Source organism: Pleurodeles waltl, chromosome 1_2, assembly GCF_031143425.1.
Source record: "Pleurodeles waltl isolate 20211129_DDA chromosome 1_2, aPleWal1.hap1.20221129, whole genome shotgun sequence".
Classification (NCBI taxonomy): domain Eukaryota; kingdom Metazoa; phylum Chordata; class Amphibia; order Caudata; family Salamandridae; genus Pleurodeles; species Pleurodeles waltl.
Genome location: NC_090437.1, coordinates 631,570,621 through 631,588,950, shown reverse-complemented (window position 1 = coordinate 631,588,950; position 18,330 = coordinate 631,570,621). Strand labels below are relative to the sequence as shown.

The window sequence follows — 18,330 nt, the reverse complement described above, 5'->3', positions numbered from 1 at the left end:
GGCACTTTGCAGGACTCATTTTATTGTAGATTTAAAAGAGAATATTTATTAAGTGGCATTGCACTTTCACACTATACCCTTTGTTCTCTTTTAATTCTTTTATTTACTATTTACAAATCGTATTTTTACAAAATCTGCATTTAGTTAGTTAATACTTGAGAACTAATTATTCATAATAGTATGTGCTGTATATGATACTGTTAATGATAATAACATATTAATAAATATACTTATAATACTAACAAAAGTTTTTAAATAAGATGCATCTTATATTTATTCAGGTTACGTATCTGCTTATAAATACATGGAGTTGTACATATTGGTCTAAGGTACCCTGACCTATAAAAAATATCACTTAGTGTTAATAGATCATCTCTTACTCTATATTTATTGTAGGATACAACTGAATAGAACTAGTGTTAATAGCACGTCAATTAGGGATATTGGCCAACACTTAGTTGGGATTGAACTGTCCACTTGATTGACTGCAGTTATTAAAGCAGTCTTCCAAGTATCAGTTATATTGCTGGGCTCAATATCCATATTAATTTCTTTTAGAACAAATGGGCGCCAGCAGTAAGAGTCATCTAGGATCAGGTCTGGACCTTTGCTTTTCTTTGAAGCTACAACATCAACTGTACATTGAATTTCCTGAGTCTTAGATACTTTGTCATGTGGTAGCTGAGTTTCTCTCTTCTTCCACCTCCTACAGGTAATCTTGCCAGCTACCCCTGGAAAGCAAAGAGCTCTAAGGATGTAATCTGGTTATTCAATTAGAATGCAATGGACACCAGTGGTCTACCACTTAGACTGTCCAGTAACCACTGACTGTTGCAGCCCCACGAAGAAAAGGCTTGACATTGACCAGAATCAATTCCCCCAAACAGGCTTTCCTTCCCCAATATATGCATGAAAATGGGAGGACAGATCACTAGTCACCCTCACTCACCTGCTGAAAACCTCTGTTTCTGCAAATTGGGATTTCGAGCCATATGCTAGCTTATTCCATTTATTGATCAACCCCAAACAGCCTACGTGTGTAGTATAACAGGTTATGTTGGACTTCCTATTTGGCTCCATTCACGCAGCCCATCTTTTTGAAGGCTGACTCTGCTGCCTTCACGTACATGTCATGGAAAGTTCAATATGTCTAAGAAACTAGCTTCACTCTGCGTGTCCTGTCATCCAGATGCAAAGACTCTGGCACTGAGAATCTTCCATACCTGATCGAAACGTTGGATGCCTCTGCACTCTGGTACATTGTGGACAGGGTTCATGCAGGAAAGTGCAATGCTTACTAGACCCGCGGTCTGTCTTCCTGAACTTCTCAGGCTGGTTATTGAGTCTGTTTTGAGCCACAGCTGTCCTCCTCGACTTTGCTTGAATTTAACTCAGGGTGCCTAGCCCAAGTCACAATTTTGATGGCCTCAAATCAACTTGCAACGTTACGTCTATGCACACAGGCAGAACAGTAAGTGCCCACAAAAGATTACTGCCAGGCTTTACAGTGCATCTCCGTGGCCCGCATGGAGATCCTTCTTTTATCAAAAGGAGCAAATGTAGCCCAGAATAAAGAGGAGATCGAAATAAACTGCAATGGACTGAATCTTTCCAGTAGACCTGCTGATCATGCCTCTGGGATAACAGTAGCATTGAATAATAGCGTATGTTCTATAGTTCTGAAGTTTTCTTCCTAGGTTTGCTTCAGAATCAAGGATAACGTTCTGATTAGTCAACATTCAGACCACTGAAGAAAGAAATATGTACTTACCTTTAGACCATCAATTAACTGCACCTTTTTGGCTAACAAAAGCTGGTGCTCCAGCTTTGGATGGATCATCTTTAAAGTGTAACTTACAGAATCCTCGTTTATATCTGGACAAAACAGAGAGAAAAGGAACACCTTTTATTCCAACAACTGTAATACACACTCTGCAGAAAGATGAAATTGAAAGGCAACAACAAAGCCATCCTTACCATAGGTTATGTTAAGATTCACTTTTCTTTTTGTAGCTTCTTTAGAGAGTACATCTTTAAGAATTGATATTGTTGAGATGTTTTCTGATTTGAAAAAGCCCTCTCCCTTTCTATAAAAAGAAGTTTAAAAAACATAAGTCCCTTTTTTTAAATCACAGTAAACTTAGCATTCATACCAATCAGTATCCTTCATAAGTTTCATTCCACAGTACCCTCTGCTGAAGATGGGATTATATATGTTCAAAAGTTAAATTACATTTGTGGATATATTATGCTCCAAATCAGTAGAGTATCCAAGCACCTGGAGGTGAGAGGTCGGATGGCTGAAGCAGAAATCAGGACAATTATGTATTAGATTTTACGTAAATACATATGTCATAAATTAACTAGGAAACAGTGGAAGGTTAAACTTTGAAATTATGCCATGTTGGAGAGGGTTCCAGATTTTGCAAGCTGAACTTTGAACAAACATGCTTAAGGCATAGATTTATTGAACAAAGGAGCCAATGGGAAGTGCTTTGTTTTGCTGAATTAATGCTAAACTGAGCCGATTGACCACAAAATGGTGCATGCACTTTTTCACTTCAGATATAAGGCTTGCCTCATATCGCGGTCACTGCACTTGGATACTGTAAGTCACCCCTCTGGTAAGCCCTTCAACCCAAGGGCAGGGTGGATGTCCCTAAGTGTGAGGGTATTTCTGCATGAGCAGGGAGCCCTTGCAAACCCCAGACTCCTTTCCCTGAGCTTTGTAAGTGCAGGGAAGCCATTTTAAGGTACGTAGTGGACACTGGTCAACAGAAGTGGTCCATCTACATAATGGCTTCTCCAAAGCTAGGCATGTTTGGTATCAAACATGTTGGAATCATGCAACCACACTGGTTCCAGTACTAGTTGCATGATTCCATGTTCTCTAGGGGTTCCTTAGAGGATCCCCCAATTCTGCCTGTACAGCCTTAAGGGGTCTGGCTGGCAGCCCACACTGCTGCTGACCCAGACACTGTTCTGCTCTCCTGCTGATGAGCCTAACTCAAGAAGGGGAAGGCAGAACAAAGGATTTCCTGCAAGAGAGAGGTGTGACCACCTCTCCCTTTGAAATGGGTGTCTCTAGGTCGGGGGGGTGGACCCGGAGCGTCACCAGACAGCTTTGAAGGACACTTGTGCTGCCCTCCTTGCATAAAACAGTTTTCACTAGGACAGGAACCCACAGTTTCCGCTCTGGGATGAAACTACACAAAGGACAGGGGGAGTGATGATCACTCTGTCCATCTCCTCCCCTAGGGAGGTGCACAGGGCTCTGCCAGGTGGCCACATGATTCTCCCATGTTGAAAATAGGATGTCAAGAGGTCCCTGGGAGCATCTGACTAGTTAGGCCAGGTACATGACGTCCCTGACCATCTCTGATAGTGGGTCACTGCAGATAGTGACCTACCCCCTTTTTAAGGTTACTTAAGGGCTCCACGGAGGAAGGATCTTCAGAATCATCGAGCAAGACTCTACAAGGAACTCTCTGCAAGACATATTCTGCTCCTGGCCTACAGATTCGTTTCTTTTCTGCTTTTAAAACGGAAACAAGACTGTATCCAGTTGAGAGGGCTCCTACTGCAACATTGTTTCTCCGGCTCCTGCAAGAATTCTTCAACATCTGTGGCTGTGCATCCTTCAGGGTCACAAGGACTCTGTTTGCACCAGGATGCAAGAAGGGATCTACCTTTGAGTGAAGGAGTCACTCCCCTGGATCTTCAGGCACCCCAAGACGACAATGACCAGTTGGTGGATCCTGCTGTCCCACGGACAAAGAAAAGACTATGCACGCAGGTGGTGATCTTGTGGTCCTCTCCAGGTCCAACTAGTCTTCTGACCAACTTGGGAGATGGTGGGCCCTTGTTGCAGTCACTGGAACGGAACCCCTGTGCACCACAACTGTTGCTCTTGCCAACGCTTGTTGACCCATCCTCCAGGAGATCTTCAGGCTCCAAGAAGCCCCATCCTCCAGTACTCTGCAACTCCAAGATCAGCTCCCACTTTGCGGCTCCTGCGACGTGGGACTCCTGTTTTTTCATGCTGCTGAGGCCTCCCTGCGACTCCCTGTGCCTGCTGCCAGTGGGTCACTCATGGGGGCTCCACCGACTCTGGCTGGCTTTCCATCCTGCAGAAGGACTATCCTGACCCCCTCTTCTCCCGTCCCCAAAGGTCGAGTCACTAGGATCTTGCTGGTCCCTAAAAATCTACAATCTTCCTTTCAACCACTATTTTTTATTTGCCAAGGCTTGTTGATGGTCCTGCTGGCTAGTGACCCTCCTGGAATCCGGCGACTGACGTGGGACAGCTCATTGGTGACTCCAAGGACCTCCTGCATCCCCTGGACGCCACTTCTATACTTCTTCCCTCACCGTCCTGCAGGAACTCCATCTCCAAGAGGGTGGCATTGCCTACCTGCACCAACTGGACATCTCAGAGCAGTCTGGGCACTGTCCCCTTCTTTTTCAGGTTCTTCACATCCGAAATCCACACTTGGGTTCCACCGATCTGGTCCACGGGTCGCATCAGCAGCTGGACAACTGAGGTTTTCGCTGACTCCATCGAGGGTTTTACTATGTCACTTCACCCCTATGCACCTAGGCTCCAATCTTTAGGGTATCCACGGGTTGGGGTACTGTGCAACCTATATAACCATAAGAGGGACAGGGAGATTATGTGGTCCAGTGTAGAGCCTCTCTAATAATAATACAAATCATATAGGTACACTGTTCCGAGAAAGAAGACAGAGGTCCACTAGGCACTTCTAAAAATAGAAGCAAGAGCCCTCATACATCCATTAGATGTCATGCTTCATCATAGGGATTGCTCCTCGTCAGACTGGCACTGCAATGTCTGACAGGCCCCACAAGGGGGCTCTTTGCCAGAGATCTTAATAAATGGAGTGTGCCATGGTTAGAACAAGTAGGGATAAATTTAAACCTACAAGCAAAAATAAGCTGGAGAGGGGAAAGTTAAAATTGGCTCGAGAACCCTGAACATCTATATTTGATATATCGTAAATGGTCTCGGTCAAGATTAAAAACAATCGGGAGTGGAATGGAGATAATGTTCCACCACTCTACCAAAAAACTAAGGGGTGGAGGAAGGGACTTCCTTCAACCACAAATGAAGGTCAACATGTTTCACGCCTATGGATCAAATGGTGCTTCGTCAGGACCAATGCAATAAACTTCTCCCTGCGAGCTCCTCGCATTTGAAAAGGCAGTCCTAACAGATGTGAGTAAACTACGGCCCAAACATTCTTTTGTCAGTAATTCCTCAAGGGAGAGAGATGCTCTTAAAACATTAGCGCTTGACCCTAGTATTGTAAATAAACCAGCAGACAAGGGCAGAGCAATCACTGTCCTTGACTCTCAGGAATTTAGACAGGAATTCTTACGTCTATTGAGTGACTCCACATACAATGCCCTGATTACACAAGGCCCCACTGAGAGATTACAACTTCAAATACGCACTATGAATAATGAAGCAGAAACCAATTCTTGGATATCTCATAAGGAGGCCGAGTTTTTGGAGACATCCCACCCATGTACTCCATATTTTTATTGCCTCCCTAAGATCCATAAGGGCAGACTGCCTCCACCGGAAAGCCCCATTGTCTCAGGTATCGGGTATGTCCTAGAACTCCACTGTACCTTTTGTGATCGATTCCTCCAACCTATTGTGACGGACACCTCTATGTTTTTGAAAGACACCAACGATGTCCTCAATTTTATAGATTCTATCAATGCCACTGAGCAAGTGAATGCCTTGATGTTGAGGCTTTATATACCAACATACCCCAAGAAGCAACATTACAGGTGGTTGAAGAGGCTCTGGCTAGCAGTACATGGACTTTCCCTACACCTATCCACTTCATTATGCAATATGCGTCTTTAGCTTTGACTGAAAATTTCTTCCAGTTTGAAAACCAGCTTAAATCACCAGATACGCGGAACATCTATGGGTAGCACCTCTGCTCCCAGCTTGGCCTGCCTGTATATATTTCATTTTGAATAACGATTTATAATTAACAACACCGATCCGTTTGTTGACAACATCAGACTATGGCGTCGATACATCGACGAGTTCTTGATAATTTGGCAGGGTCATACACAGAAGGTCAATTCATTCACTGCCTGGATTAATGGACTTGATCCCTTCTTAAGGTTCACCTCAACAGTTTAAGTGACCAGGATTTCTTTTTCTGGATCTCATGATTACCACCAACCAGGGCCAATTGGAGACCTGCACTTACAGAAGACAACAGATCGCAATAGTCTACTACTATATGAAAGTCATCATCCTAAGGCATTATGGGATAATTTACCGTATGGTCAATTTCTGTGGCTACTCCGTAATTGCAATGACATCTCGGCTTTTGAAGCACAAGCCGATGACCTGTCGGCAAAGTTGCATGATAGACACTATCCACACCAAGTAATTAATACAGCTGGCAAACGGGCACGCAATACCCACCGAGAGGCATTATTGACAACTGAACCTAAGAACTCTGAGACTCGATTGACTTGTGTTTCTACATACACCCCTCTGTCAACCACCATGAAAAAGCTTATTAACAATCGATGGTCTATACTGAAAGTGGTGGGGTGTCAATACCTAAGCCTTTGTTTGCCTTTAAGAGGACAACAAATATAAAGGACTTGGTTGTACACACACGCCCTATGACTGTCTGCTCAGAACCTAGTCAGGCGACACTTTGGCAACTCCCACCAGTATAAGGTCATCATCCTTGTGGTAGCTGCAATGTTTGCTCATTGACCAAACCCGCTGATACCTTAGATTTGGTACCTATAGGCAGATGGCACCTTTTGAAATGCACTAATTGCAACACACGTAATTGCATTTACAAGATTACATGTATCTGTCATTTACGTTATATTGGAATGACCACTAGACTAGTGAAGGTCAGGATCAATGAACACCGCAAGAACATTAGGTGTGGAGGTTCCACTACAAAACTAAGTGTCCACTATCTCGACAAAAAAATCACACTCCCAGCGATATGTTGAGGGTAGTTCTTGACACACTAAATCACATACTCAAAATGGGGACCCACATCCATTAACTCAATGATGATATCCCATGGATGAGGTTCCTTCCTAAAAGTTGATTAGTCCTTTGTTCTTCTGGCACTAAGTCCCTGGCACCACATAGGGATATAACATATGATTACCACTGTGTAACTCCTCTATTTGATGTCAGCTTACTATGATGTCTTTTAAGACACACTAGCATACTTTGCGCTATTTTTACCCTAATCTACCATTTTGGTGATACCTACAATTTAATATACTGTGTCTTGACTGTGCTTAAGTTACCTTAGCCTTTTGTGTTGGCTATACCAATCCTTCTCAATGGTGAAACCTACAAGTCATTTGATGCTCTGACCATTTTTTCAGGCGTATAAATGACTTGACCATGATGACCCCAGTCACGTTCATACTACCACTGATTTAGCATGTGGACGTTCCCTTCCGATTCTGACTCCTTGTCAGGATGGACCTCAATATGCCTATTGGACAGTAGCATTTTTATCTGACCATATGACCGTTTTTTGTTTTTGTCATTTGAAACTATTTGTGAACTGCACATTTTTCTCGTCCTCATTACGAGACGATTGATTGTTTCTCCCCCCATTTTTACTTTGAACCGAAAATGGGGTGATGGCATTAAGACAGGGCTATATACGCAATGCATATTCCGTGATTTGTTGTGTGGTTTTCTCTTGCCCGTGCCTGGTCCTTTTTTAGTTTCCTTGACCCGAGTGCGGGTGTCCGCTATTAGGAGGACGATCCATTTTAGGCGAGGTCCACCGCTGACTGGGGGTTTGTACGGTAAACCTTGTATTTGACCCACCGGCCGCATTCACTTTCCCATTCTTTTGGGAATGCGGCTGAGGGCTAGGTCTCCGTTCATGGACTGTTGCATGCAAAAATGAGTACCATTGCTCCTCCAGGGCACTTGGCTGTTTTATTCAGAAACACTGGGCATGATCCACAATGGAGATCGCCCTTAACTCCTGTTTTCAAGCAGTAAAGCAAGTAGTAGAGAGCTTTGCGTGTTGTTTCAATACTGTTTACTTAAAATCATTAGACTCAAGCTGCAATCGTAGCATGTTCTTACCTTCTGTTTTCACTCATTCGAGTGAGAAATAGATGGCTCTGTTCGATGCACACAATTAACAATCTTCTGACATATAATGTCATATTTATAAATATTTTTGAGCGAGCAACATGGCTTTACTCACTCCACATTTTTGATAACTATGTTAAATAAAGGGGAAACAACAGTTTTCTGCACTATATTATTTTTCAGCTCTTGCCCTCTATATTGCTAAATATTTTGGTTTATTTTCCATTTTCATTTAATATTGACTTAGAGGTTTGGCTTTTTCATAGTTTACCAGCTATCTGCACTTATATTACCTGACGCGTATACATGGTCTTTTCCACATTCAATCATGCTCGTTAGTTGTGATAGTAAATTATTATCACTGATCTACCCCAGATGGCACATCCAGACTATGTATTTCACCAGTAGTGCCACTAACATACTTTTTGTATTCATGTAGAAGCGACGATAGTCCTTTGGTACGCATGTACCCATGGAGCCCCATCCCTAATAGAGGAGAGTAAGCAGTCATTACCTTGAGTTTTACTTTCCACCTAGCATGGCAGCATGTCATCATCGAGTGTCATGACACTTTGCATGCGTCTAATGTTGTATGTGTATTTGATTCCACATTTGTTGGTCTATACATTTTATTTTGTTTCCAATCAATCAATCAATCAGGAATTTGTAAAGCGCACTACTCACCCGTGAGGGTCTCAAGGCGCTGGTTCCACAGGTCCTCATCTACCTAGACTGTTAGATGCGTAGCTTTTTGAGTAAGTCAACTCATGATTCTTTACACAAATACCTTTACACAATGTGGCATTTAGTGTAGCTTAGGAGAAGTTTATTGCATTGGTCCTGACGAAGCACCATTTGATCCGTAGGGACTCCTTAGGCATGAAACATGTTGATCTTCATTTGTGGTTGAAGGAAGTCCCTTTCCTCCACCCGTTTGTTGTTTGGTAAAGTGGTGGAACATTATCTCCATTCCATTCTCAATTGTTTTTAACCTTGACCAAGACCATTTATGATCAATGAAAGGGTTCCTGAGCCAATTTTAACTTTCCTCTCTCCAGCTTCTTTTTCATTGTAGGTTTAAATTTATCCCTACTTGTTCTAACCACGGCACGCTCTATTAAGATCTCCGGCAAAGAGCCCCCTTGTGGGGCCCGCCAGACACTGCAGCACCAGTCTGACAAGGAGCAATCGCTATGATGAAGCATGACATCCAATGGATGTGTGAAGGCTCTTGCTTCTATTTTTAGCTATTTTTAAAAGTGCCTAGTGGATCTCTGTCTTCTTTCATGGACGAGTGTACCTATATGATTGGTACTATGCAACCTTCTTTGTGCCAACTAGTTTCTTCGGGGTCCACTGGAAAGGGTCCTGAATCCATAAAAATCCAGCAGTGACGGTCCTGTGTTAGCCTATGGGACACCCGACTCGATAAGAACTCTGCACCGGGCACCTATAGGATTTCTGGTACTTACCTCTGTTAATTTCTCACTCCCCCAGCCTCTAGGATTCTAACACACTTACCTTGGTTCATCACCTCCGTTCTTATACCACTTTTTAGTATATGGTTTGCACCCCCTAGGGCCCCATGTGCTTTTATGCTTTTCCTGCTTGTTACTAAGTGTATATTTATGTTATGTTATATTGGGTTTGTATAGCGCATGGCTGCCCTGAGGCTTCCCAGCGCTGGCGATAGTGATCATCGGTTTAGGCATAAAGTGAAGGTGTTAAAACAGCCAGGTCTTTAACAGACGATGAAATGATAATTCATGTCTGGTCTGCCGAAGGGAAATAGGCAGGGAATTCCAGAGCTTAGCACCGAGGAAGGCCAAAGATCTTCCTCCCCATTTTACTTTTTTTTTTTTATAGATGGTATAACAGCTAGTCCTGCTGAGGAAGACCTAAGGTATCTAGTTGGCTCATAAAAAGAAGCTAAGGAGTGTAGAAGCAGAGGGCCCTTATCATACAGGGATCTGTGGATATAGCAGAGCATCTTAAACTTTATTCGTTGCTCAATGGGAAGCCAGTGAAGAGCTGCAAGGGCTGATTTGGCCGAATGATGGCTGGGCAAGTTGTAAAGAAGGCATGCTGCCGTGTTCTGAAACACCTGTAGTTTTTTTAAACATATTTTGGAGAGCCCAGAAACAGGGCATTTCCATAGTCTATTCTGGAGCTAGTAAGAGCTTGTACTATGAGCCTTTTGGCAGTGAATGGGAGAACTTTAAAGACTTTCCTAAGGAGTCTGAAAATTCCAACACAAGTAGCAGATATTTTGTTTGCCTGATTATCCATAGAAAGCCAAGGGTCAAACCATACACCCAAGCTCTTGATGTGATTCTTAGGAGATGGAAGATCTTCTAAGAGGTCCGAGATCGGGGTTACTTGAGAGGAGAGTGAATGATGACCCATGATCAGTACCTCAGTTTTTTCTCCATTCAGCTTGAGTTTGCACTCCATCATCCAGTTGGATACTGCCCGTAAGCAAGGGGCAAGCTGAGATTTAAAGGAGTCATGAACGAAGGAGAGAGAAACTACAAGCTGAGTGTCGTCGGCATAGGACACTATCAATAGACCAAAGGGTTCAACTATTCTAGCCAATGGGCTCATATAGACATTAAAAAGTGTGGGGCTCAGTGAAGACCCCTGCAGTACTCCCCAGAGGCTCTTGAAATTCTCAGAAAAAAAGGAGTGATCAAGAACCTGAAAAGTTCTACCTTCTAGGAATTGAGTGAACCATTTAAGGGCTTTTCCACGGATTCCAATTTCCCTCAGGCTATGTTGTAGAATGCCATAGTCCACGGTGTCAAAGGCTGCGCTTAGGTCCAGCATCACAACTGCGGAAGCCATACCTTGCCCATTTGTTTCCTGACTTCTTTAGTCATCCCTACCAAGTCTGATTCGGTGCTATGGGAAAGCCTAAAACCCATCTGAGAGGAATGAAGAATGTGATTTTCCTCCAGAAACTTAGAAAGATGAGTATTTACATGTTTCTCAAGAATTTTAGCGACAGTAGGTAGCATTGAGCTAGGTCTGTAATTTTTCAACACCAATGGATCCAGGTTAGGTTTCTTAAGTGAAGGATTTACTATTGCATGCTTCCACTGAGGTGGCAAAGAGGCACAACTCAAAGATAGATTTCATAAGTCTGTCAAGTGGGAGCTATGGTCGACGCACCCTTGACTAAGATGGAAGGAGGAGCCTGGTCAAGAGGGGAACCTGACTTAAGAATGCTTAAGAGATTCAATGTTATTTCTGTGGAGAGAGCCGGGATCTTAGTAAGGCTAGCTGTGTGCATAATATCTTGTTTGCTTCCTTCCTGAGGGCTGTAGGACTGCTTAGGGAAAGCCGAGTAGATATCTGAAATTTTGTGTGTAGATATCTCCAAAGGGAGATATGCCAATGTTAGTACAGAATTAGTGTTGTAATAAAGAATACCTTATTTTTGCAACACTTGGTGTGATCCTTTCTTGTGTGACAATCACAGACTAACTAGTGCGGTATTGCAAGTGCTTTACACTCCTCTTGGATAAGCTTTAGCCTACCCCTAAAGAGCTTTTGCTATTTGGACACCTAAACACTATCACTAAAGGTTGCCTGTACTCAGTATAGGGTGCCACTCCATAGGTGTACACCATAAACTGAACCACCCTCCTACAGATGTCTGAAATGAGTGATGTTGCTCAGTAGCCACATGGTCCCCTGCAGTACAGCTGGTGAGCAGAGGCAATTGAATCAAATGGGTCATGGAGCTGCATCGTCAACGACTGCTGCACGACTTGAGAGCCTGCACTATACTGCACCCTTTACAGGCCACTAAACCACTGTGTGAGTCTCAAAATGACCAAGAGGAAGCCCACCTTCAAATTTCTGTAGCAAGGTCTGGTTGTGTTGACTGAGTAGGTCAATCCATTTCCAGAATAACTGGAACCATATTAATTGCCAGTACAAGTCTGGTGATTTAAAGTTGTTCTCAACCCCATACTCTAAACTACACTAATCAGTTGGAACTCATGAAATACATGAGTGCAGTGGAAGCCCCAAATACAGGAAAATGTGGACAATGGTAGAGAAACTACCATCTGTAGCTTTAGGGACCCTTCGGGCCCAGTGAGTGTTACTCCTCTGTTACATCTAACCCAAGGGGAAAAACTGCAACCAGTGGGATCCCATGCTGATTGTAGAATACCAGCAATGTTTGGATTGCGTCACTAAATGAAAATTAGTGACTCGATCACTGGTCGCCACTTTATCCCTGGATCTTTGGGAGCACAGGAGACTTAATTTGGGGTGGGCTCTCTGTTGTTCAGGTGAGGCATTTTATGGGTGATAGGATGAGTGAGAGCATTCATTTTGTGTAGGCAAGTGGAACATCATCTTAGGTGTCACCCAAATAAGTTATCCTGTGTGGTACCCTGGATACCATCTATCACCTAGTGCAAAGGAGTTACAATAACATTTCAGGATTCTATCTCCACCCCAAAAGGCACAAGCAGTTTGTGGCTTTACTTGTTTATCCTAATTGTAACTATTCTATATAGCTACCCGTTAAATAAAATCATTTTTCTTCTTGAGATAAAGTAGTGACTGAACTCTGATGTTATTCGTTGGTTTACTGCATCACAATGTATCTGAAATTCTGACTCCCTTTGCCTCCGAGATTTAGCATTGAATAGGTGCCCTTTTTACCCTGAGGAAGTCAAGCTCCCAGCAGGAGAAATTTAGATATCCAGATGCAGTGCAATAGTATTTGTGCAATGACACCCAAATGGGACATAATAACACCCATTATGGTATTGTTCAGTAATCACTGACTATCTCAGGAGCCCAAGAAAACGGTCCACTGGCACTTACAATATGGTTGCCGTAGCTAAACATACCTACTGCAGATCTGCTATAGCAAGTCAATACCCAATCTCAGGGGAGGGTGGGTTTGGCATTAAGTTAACCAATGTAAACCTCTGCTTGGGCAGATGGAGAATGAGGATACAGTTTGCACAACCCTCCAGTCCTTTTTTTCGACAGCAAAGAAAATGAAAAAGAAGCCCTAAGTTACATCCTCTGGGAGGACCACTTCTTTCGCCCGAGGCCAGGAATTTCTCAATCACCCTGAGAAATGTCAGAAAAAACTAAATGTAGGTAGGGAAGATAAACTGTATTCCTCGTGCTATGGTGATAAATCTCCATTTTTTTAAGTGCAAGGAGACATTACCCTCTCTTACAGCATGGGAAGTCAAAATGAAAAAGAATAATTCAGAAATTCTTGTCCACTTGCAGAAATTCAACTTGGCAGTGTCAGAACGGTCAAACATGGGAGTCGGAACCTGCAAAGCAACCAGATGATCGTAGGCTACCATGTTCCCTTGTTTTCACTATGAATGATAAGCAAATAATACAGCAAATCTAACATGTGTGCACATTCTACCCTAATGAATCACAGAATTCTAATTCTTCATCCAAGGGGCATTTTGGGAACACTTTGACCCTTGCCTGGGACTAGAGCTGCCAAAGGACACAAATCCTCAATGAAAAGCCAGATGCACACAAAAAAGGAAAGTCACACACAAAGGCTTGTCTAAAAGACCCTCTTTTTTATCACATCTTTTATCCCATATCCAGAATACTTTTGGAAGATACTGTACTGAAACAGCTAGAGGTCTCTTAAGCTAATGTGAAAGGCACAGCATCACTGTTGCAAAGTATTGCTTTAGCACATCCTATGCATGCCCCAAATGATGAACAGGCAAAGAGTTAAGCTAATATGGCACCTCACCAAACTGACCATATCTGGGGATGCTGTTGGCCACTCAGACACAAAAATACCACTGGGATCAATACTAGAGCTGGCATCCTCATGGAATCTAGTGTTATCCTTAGCTCCAGTTTTTTCTGTACTTCCACACAGAAACATATGCTGTTTTCAGCAGCTGAAATCTCTGGGTGAAAGTAAAGAGATTTGCAATGTTTCTGCAGATCTCATAAAATTCCGATGGGAATGGCCACTGCTGTACCAAAGGAACTTCTTGGGAATTTAAATGGCCTTTGCAAGTAAGGCCCACGTATGTTGTAGCAGCAAACCCTTGAAGAGTATATCATTTTTGGGATAATCTTAACAATAGCCCTTGGAGGTACCTGTAGGAGCACTCAAGCTGTGTGTCCAGGAAGGTGTTCTTGAAGTAGAATGTGATAGATTCCCCTACTGGAGTTTTTTCTGGTACTTCCGGCAGGCAAAACACAACCCACGAGTGTATCTCAGCAAAGCTGAACTGTCCAGTGAGAGTCAGTGTGTTCATTGGCCTAGAATATGTTCAAAAGAGACGAAAGTTACCAATGGTGACCACTGATGGCAATTTTTAATACACAGTTAATGTTTCAATCCACATTGACCTTACAGAGCGCTGCTAAAATATTTTCACGACATATGGAATATACAGTTATTCCAAGAAAATTACAGTAATCAGTAAACAGATATATATCTGTTGAAACATGATTAAATAGCAACACTTTTTAATATGCACACGCATGAGGATCTAAAAACAAGTACACCTTCAAACCTGTAGAATGCCACGGCAAGTACTGTACATAAAACAAAAACACAAAGAACAGCTGGAAAGTAAATTAAGAGGCATGTCTCTAATGCTGTAAAATAGTAGAACATTACACGGATGCAGCTGTCTTAGTATTCAATACTGTGATTCAAGGAATTATTTTTAGTAAGTAGAAGAAATTAACTGGCAATACGTTTTAAATTATACGCTGCATCAAATCTAAATGAAGCAGAACTCCAGTAACTATATATTGACTACCAGTCTTCAATGACATTTTTTTAAATATTGAAAACACAATTCAATAAAATTGATGCAATATTATTTGGAACTACCAATCAGATCAATTGAAGAATACAGCATCCAATGTTACATCTCGGAATATGTATAGTTAGGATTGTATTTATTATTACAGAATATATTGGTGCTAAATCTTCATATTTAAATGAATGGACCAATTAATTAATAAAGTGGTACGTTTTTGAACACGGGTACCTCCATAAGTTTTAAACCTTAGAATGGAAATCCAAAAAGCCCCTATGTTTGTTCACAGGAGGAGGCTTGGTAGCTCACTCACCCCGGGATACAGATATCAGAGTAAAGTGTATATAAATATTTGCCTAAATATTAAGACCAAAATGAGACATTATTTCAGGGGCTGGATGCAGAAAAGACTATGCAAAGTCTAAATGAATCAGTCATGTGCATTATTAATTGCAATGCAAACATTGCAATAGTTTGCAAACTTCAATGTAAAGGGGACAATCAAGGAGAGTTTCTCCTTCTTGAGATTCTCAAGAGAATAGACAAATGCTTTTTGACCATGCATGGTACCACTTTCAGAGAGGGCCTGCCTGAGGACAGATCATGTACCCACTTGCCCATTTGTCACAGTGGTTGGATGCATGGTCTGTCCCGTCTCTTAAGGCTTACATCCATTCCCCCATGCATCATACCAGGTACTACACCCTTCTACACAGGCCTGATGACCATATATATACATATATATATATATATATATATATATATATATACATATATTTTCACTGAAAAAAACAAAGGTTACAGGGACGTTATAGTTAGGCTCTGAATTTACTCGTACAAAACACCATAAAAATTCAGCAGTTATAGTATGAGTTCTTTTAAGTAACTATAACTCTCACCCTAAGGTAACTATAATTTGCACCCTTGCCATGCACAGTTTTCTTATCAGTAAGTTTATTGCAAATGTTGTAGTGATAATATCAAAGATGCCATACAAGATCTCATCAATTATATAATATGTGGAGTGGGTTGTGCATGGTGAAGGCGCGAGTTATAGTTACTTTAGGGCGCGAGTTATAGTTACTTAAAAGAACGCTAACTATAACTTCTGAATTTCAATGGTTTTGTGTGAGTAAATTCAAAACCTAACTACGTCCCTGTAACCTTTGTTTTTTTCAGTGAATTTCAATTTTTTAACATAAAGCAATTTTAATTACAATAAGTTATTCCAACCCCGCCGCGCATAGCCTTTGGTCGTGCGCAGCAGAGGTTGGTCACAAGGCCTTGCCTACAGCCAAGCCCTTATAACCGCTTAACCCCATGCCACACACGTCCTTTGGCCGTGGGCAGCGCAGGTTGCCCTGTCAGTGGATCGAGTGGGTATGTGAGTGTCTGAGTAGTCTGAAAGTGGGTGTGTGAGTCTGAGGGGGTGTAAGTGGGTGCATGATTGTCTGAGTGGGTGTGCGAGTGGGTGCATGAGTCTCTGAGTGCATGTATGAGTGAATTAGTGTATGTAAGAGTGGTTTTTCATTCACATTTTTCCCTATTCGCAAATAATTCACAAAAATTTGCGAATATCTTGTGTGGTGACGCAAAATATTTAGCCCCAAAAACACATCTATATCACACCCCTGGGGTCATCCTGACCCCTTATGCCAAATTTCTATTTGGATTTTCACCTCCCGGGGACCGTGTCCTGTGAAATAAAATGGCAGCCACAACTTTCTAGTCAGGTTGCAGTCAGCCACTTGCACTGCTTCTTTTTCGCACGCATATTCACAAACAATTTGCAAATTTCTTGAGTTATACGTGAAATATTTGCGGCCATAATCCTTGAACAAATATCTTCCTTCATGCCAAATTTCATGTAATTCAGCTTAGCCATTTTTTCTGTATTGGAGAATGAAGAATTCCATGAGAATTAAAATGGTAAATAACACTTTTGAGATGTCCCCTCTTCGTTTTCCCCCTTATTACCTTGGGTACTACGGTACTCTCTAGTAATATGAACAATATTATTGTTTAAGTCTAATTAATAAATGAGTCATCAATGATTTTATTTAACATGTCATGAGTGATGCAAGTTGTGAGCTGCATTGTATTCCAACAAAATGGAGATCAGTTGTGCCTCACTTTTTTTTTTTTTTAAACAAAATGTTAGCACTCTAGTTATTCTTTAGAACTCTGTGGTGAAGCTGCAGATAATCACTACTGAGTTAACTAAAAGACTGCTGTTGGAGTTGGAAGTATGTTTCACTCTGCATGCCAGAATGTTTTACTGACATGAATAAGGAAGATATTTGAGAACTCATAAAACCGTGCCCTCAGTTTAAATTTCTAGAGCATGAACAACAATTTTCATGACATAAAGAAACCAGTCATTTGTTCATTTACTGCAGTATGGGCAGTAAGAAATGCTGTCAGTTTTACAGATTTGATTCCATTGAGATGTGTCAAACGTGACATAAATGCAGTATTTTAGCGATCCAGCTGTTCATTAGAACACTGTGGTGAAGCTGCAGTGGAAAACTGGAAAATAACCAGACCGGCTGCTGGTGTTGTTGGAAGTAGATATTTCACTCTGCATCCCAGCCTTTTTTTCCTGACACTAATGAGGAAGGTATTTGAGAATGTATAGAAAAAGTGTCCTCATCTTGGCTTTCTAATGCACTGATTCTTAACCTGCGTTCTGCAACGCCTAGATAAGGGTTCCATGACTGTCTAGAAAATTAAATATTACTACATTGATAAAATATATAAACACATAACAAAACAAAACAAAACTGAAAGTGTTAAAATGCAGAGTAAATGTGAAGAAATGTGAAACTAGAGCCTAAAAATTAAGTTGGTATCCCTAGCTTGATTTGTGGGAACAGTGTAAGTACAGCAAACGTCAGTATAGACGATTAGTGGCCTCAACTGAGCACTAGTACACTCTAAAAAAAATTCAAAAAGTGGAAGCATTAGGAGCCAAAGAAGGCAAAGTGATATAAGTCCAGTATATTGGTTTGTCTTTTAAAAATAAACTCAAATTCTGAAAAGCTGTAACCTTCCGGTTAAAATTAAAATTGTGATTTTTGTTGGTTAATTAAAGAAAATATTTCATAAACTTTGTATTTGTTTAATGTATACTTGCTTATGAAGTTTTGTGAATTTCTTTGAGGTGCTCATCGTATAAATTCCCCAACATCCAAAAGTGAGTCAATGGGAGCCATGGAAATACAAATGTTAAGAACCCCTATTTTAGAGCACTAACCATAGTTTCTATTACAAAATTAACCCTCTCATTTCTTAATTTCTAAAGGAAATGCTTTCAGTTTTACAGCATTGATTCCATTAAAGTGCCATTCTTGTGTGCCATACTTTTGCCAT

General features: G+C 41.6%; 1 protein-coding gene across 1 annotated transcript in view; it reads right to left on the bottom strand.

Annotated features, from left to right (window-relative positions):
* The window catches only part of BBS7 (Bardet-Biedl syndrome 7), a 426,240-nt gene that overhangs the window by 42,530 nt on the left and 365,380 nt on the right, over positions 1-18,330 (bottom strand). Inside the window, exons 15-17 of the mRNA XM_069242537.1 lie at positions 14,282-14,446; positions 1,978-2,087; positions 1,772-1,875 (exon numbers count right to left, since the gene is read on the bottom strand). Coding sequence (XP_069098638.1) covers positions 1,772-1,875; positions 1,978-2,087; positions 14,282-14,446 — 379 coding nt within the window. The remainder of the gene's footprint in view (positions 1-1,771; positions 1,876-1,977; positions 2,088-14,281; positions 14,447-18,330) is intronic.